This window comes from Glossina fuscipes, unplaced genomic scaffold, assembly GCF_014805625.2.
Source record: "Glossina fuscipes isolate IAEA_lab_2018 unplaced genomic scaffold, Yale_Gfus_2 1, whole genome shotgun sequence".
In the NCBI taxonomy this organism is placed as follows: Eukaryota; Metazoa; Arthropoda; class Insecta; order Diptera; family Glossinidae; genus Glossina; species Glossina fuscipes.
This window is the reverse complement of record NW_023998415.1, coordinates 14,277,668-14,282,267: the sequence shown is the minus strand read 5'-3', so window position 1 is coordinate 14,282,267 and position 4,600 is coordinate 14,277,668. Positions and strand designations below refer to the sequence as shown.

The 4,600-nt window shown below is 31.9% G+C and overlaps 1 protein-coding gene across 2 annotated transcripts; it reads right to left on the bottom strand.

The window, feature by feature from the left end:
* Positions 1 to 269: 269 nt before the first annotated feature.
* On the bottom strand, positions 270 to 3,888 carry LOC119631306. Of its 2 annotated transcripts, XM_038023389.1 has the most exons (3): positions 3,621 to 3,888; positions 3,356 to 3,559; positions 270 to 3,300 (listed from the first exon to the last, which is right to left on the bottom strand). In XM_038023389.1, exons 2-3 carry the CDS (start codon positions 3,392 to 3,394, stop codon positions 1,765 to 1,767), a joined length of 1,575 nt encoding a protein of 524 aa, XP_037879317.1. In that variant the 5' UTR covers positions 3,395 to 3,559; positions 3,621 to 3,888; the 3' UTR covers positions 270 to 1,764. The 2 variants fall into 2 exon arrangements, with proteins under 2 accessions (XP_037879317.1, XP_037879318.1); XM_038023390.1 differs by lacking the exon at positions 3,621 to 3,888 and having other exon boundaries at positions 3,356 to 3,574.
* Positions 3,889 to 4,600: the final 712 nt, after the last annotated feature.

Below are 4,600 nucleotides of genomic sequence, written 5' to 3'. Positions count from 1 at the left end.
TTTTTATCATGTAAAGATTCAGTTTTCGTAGAAGGAGTTATATGAGAAGGTATTCAAAAAATTACCGCAGCTGAACCAAATTTTTCATGCTAATTTAGAATGTCGAATCACTATTACTCACTTAGAGAGGTTTGTCGAAATGTTTTAACAAAAGCAATTCTGTTCCATATAATGGCTTTTGAAAATAAGACGTTATTTGGCGAGTTGTCAAAAAAGTGAACCGATTCAAACCATTTTCAGTAGTGTGCGTCCTTGGGTTAAAAAACACGTCAGTTTACCAAAATTTCATCACAACATCTTGAAAATTGCGACCCGTAGATTGAACGCAAAAATGCTTGGACAGAAATCGGATGTACGTACAAGCTTACATCGATTCAGAAAATGATTCTGAATTTGATAGAATAAATGGTGGTTTGGATGTTAGGTAAGTCTGGACGAACTTAATATACTCTGTGCTACAAGTGTATAGTAAGCGAAAATATTTACTAGGCCCATCGAAACAAATTTTCCGATGTAATTCGAAGACTTTTAGTAAAAGCAGGTATATACAGAACTCTGGTTGTTCTATTCTTAAGCAATTTTTACAAAATCTTTAATAAAAATCTTTGCTGAAAAGTTTGATATTCTATACGCATATAAGATATTCTCTAATTAAGCCCGAAGATCTTATGTAGTCTTAAAACCATGTGAGAAGAGTTGTTTTTGAAAGTAAACGAGAAACTTTATAAAATATATTTGTCTGCTCCGAACAAAAAAAAAATGTGTGCTTCAGAAGGGAAACGATTCATGGTAATAATCTTATTGAAAGACTGGGCCGAAATTACAGGTCAATATTCGGGTAAATTCGTTAATCTTTTAACGCCCCTAGGTACACATGTTTTTTTTCATATATCACAATTTAAATTTGATAATAAACTAAATCATCATTATAAAGTCTCGCAATAAGAAAAACACAAATATTTTGGTCTGACTGCTATGCTATCGATACTCAGGGTGTACGGTTAGGAAAATGAAAGTAGAGCAAAAAGAAATCACTCCTGAAGCGGTTAAATTTGTTTCCCCCATGGCATTTGCCTTTTCCGCGCATGCAGTATGCCTATGTTTTCGTTGCGAAAACTTATTCCATATCAACTACGACCGATAACCCTAATGAACTGTGAACGTACTCTGTATGCGCAAATAGAAACGTAATTCAAAATTCAGCTTTCAGCTATCGCCATTCCTGCAACAACAACAGAGAAATTAATGGACAGATAGATAACACTGTTCTAAAATTTATAGAAGACTATGATGCAATTTTATAAGTGGCATATATTGATGGATCCAACATTGAAGCTTGCTTGCTTGCTTGCTTTCTTGATTTCTTCTTTTATTAGATGTTTAAAGATTTCTTAAAAATTATGGAATTATGACACAATACTTTATTAAAGACATTTTTACGTAAAAACATAAATGTACGTTTATATCGGCAATTAGTTTGTGATTAGTTATCATGAACGTCATTGCTTCCGACATTAAAAAATATTTTGCGTTTTTTTTAAATATCGTAGTGTTTTGTTGTTTTAAGTGTATAAAAATTAAATATTAGAAGACTCATGCAAATAATTCATTAATTATTAAAATTTGGAGAAAATTATTATGCTACGAGTACGAAAAAGCATATGTGAGGTGTGCAGTCTTCAGTCGCAATTAAGTACAACTTAAGTACAAAACTAAATCAAATTAAATTGATTTTGAAGCAGTAAAAATCTATTATATAAATGTTTAATTTTCTTGGTCGTTTGTGTAAATTTTAGAATGTTCCAGTATATCGGCATTTCGTATCGGCTCCAAGTCAGTATCGGCTATAATTTCAGCCAACCATTGTTCAATTTGTACAGGATGAAAAACATCCTCATCGCCACCGTTCTGCGCTTCTAAAATGATTCGCAAGTTTTCGAAATTTTTCAAAATAAAGCGTTTACGTTGAGGCTTTTGAGGGTTTAGGTAGTCCTCCAAAGGCACGTGTAAATGTACATTATCAGTTGTTACGCCATCAGGTGGTTGTTCCTTTTCGGTCTTTGCTATAGTTGCCGCAGTAGCATTTAAACATTTAGTGCGCACCTTTGGGTTTTGTTGCATAGTCTTTTTAATTTCATTCAGCAAGCGATTGTAAAATTCACAGTTGACTTCAGCTGACGAAGAGTCCTGAAAATCACCGTCGTGCTCATCGATATGTGTTGTTTTTTCATTTTTATATGTCTTTTTGGATTTTTGCTTCTTCGACTGCAATCTAGGACTATTTAAGTAATTTGACATACTCGCCGGTGTGGTATTATCACTGGTGCTTGTGGTAACGGTGGTTTGCATACTGCTGTTACACTCCGTAGATCCGCTAGTTGTAACCATTATGGATTCTAACAAGGATTTTGGTTTAGATCCAGTTTTAGTTTGCATTATATTAGAGCTCGAAGACCCTATTGAGAAGTTTTTTTCATTTGCTTTACTTAAGTCTGGGTTTAAGTGCAAATCATGCACATGATGTCTTAGCGGTATTTGTGCTTTTATGTTATCCTCGGTGGTGCAATTGATTGTTAGCGAAGCAATGTTTCGCAAATTAATAATTCCATTACAGTTATTTATGGTTATCTCTGGCTTCATGTGCCTATTTTTTGCCATTTGCTGTGTCTGTGAGTACTTGTGATTGACATCTGGTATACTGTCAACGCAGCTCTCATTGCTTCTTGAAAGGCTCGATACTGCTTCGGCTATAGAAGATTCTACCTCATCGTCTAATTCCTCCAAATTCAGAGGTGGCACCACCGTCTCTCGTCTCGTTTTAGCCTTTCTAATTAATTCTTTGGCTTCGTTTAATGTTATATTAACTATTGAATTATTCATCCTTTTCGCATTGTGCGCCATTATAGATTTATGACTTGAAAAGTCTATCAATACTGACTCATCATCATTATATTCTTTCGCTTTTCCATCGATTTCTTCCGAATTCAAATCTTTGAACATAGTTTCATGGTCATCTATAGGCTCTATGTAGTCTTCATTTTTTAAATATAGATCTTGTAATGCCAGATTAATATTGGTTAAATGATAACGCCCAAAATTACGAATGGTTGTCAACAGCTCCTTTTCATTATCACATACAAACTGTATATCGGTTACATTTGATGTTGTTGTAACAGCCATTCCTAGTTGCTGTTGTTTATAGGTATTGTTTATAACATCCAATTGTCTTAGCAACAGCTTTTCACGCATCATCAATGCAGATTTTAATTCAGCAAATTTATCTTCAACACTTTGTTTAATCTATTTGAGAATGACTTCAGAACTGAAAATTCCAAAATTCAATGAGGTAACTTACCCGATTTATCTCAGAAGGCGCCATACTCTTTTCTTTCATGAAGTCTTCTACTATATGAATTTCTACAGCTAGAATATTTTCCAATTACTTATCAGAAGTAATAAAAATTTCTACATTTCCTGGTTGTCTTCGGGTAAAATCTCCTTCTCGTGATGAAATGTATATTCCACGAACAACAATTCCCGATTCTGATTCAGTCGACAGCTGAAATTCAAAATATTTCACTTGATTAAGTCAATACAAATATTAGAGTGCGATAATATACCTCCAATGTCAGGCTGCGTTCTACTTTTCGTTTGAATTTAATCAGCTGATTACCTAAGTTGTTGCCATTTATATTCGTTTTCAATAAGAAGTCGAAAATACAAAACCAAAGAATCGAAACACAATGATATTTCGCCTATATTAACACAACTGTAGTGATTACGATGTTAACATTCGAAGTATTTTCTTATTTTCGGGTTGGGATTTAAATTTTGCCGACTTTTTGACAATTTTTATGGGAATAGACAAATCATGTGATGTTGCATGTATACATACACAAGTAATCGCAAAAAGAAGTAAAAGCAGTTTCTTTTAAATTTTGTAATCATTTATCTAATTTATGTTTTTTCTTACATTAAAATACATTTTTTTATATTATGTGATTTGCAATTTTCGTTTATACCATACATTAATTCGTAAGAAATAAATAACAAGCTTAATACACAACAATTTTTTATCTAATTAGTCTTCTTTATCACTAATTAATAAACGAGCTTGTTTACTTTAATATTAACGTTCATTATGTATACGTAAAGAATTAACATAAAGTTTGGGTAGCAAAAATAATAAATTAACACAAAGATTATGATAGCAAGATTAGTGCAAAAAAATATAATCATTTTGAAATTGATTGATGAAAAAACGAATAAAAAAAATTTCCATGACGGCATCGAGAATCCTTTACTTTTTATTATTTATTATTAATTGTTTCATTATTTGGAAGTCGCTCTTTAACATAGTACACTTTAATAAAACAATTCTAGATATTTTAAAATAAAAATCAAACGCGTTTGTTGCTTTTTTCACTTCCTGGAAAATAATGTATTATAAATTGAAATTCCATACAATGCAATGTAAAAAAAGGTTAAAATAGTGGGATATGATATATGAAATTAGATTTTGTTTTTTACCAAAACCATTTGATTTGCCAATTCCTAATATATAAATAGGCTTATAAAATGTTGAATAATTTTTCGGTAC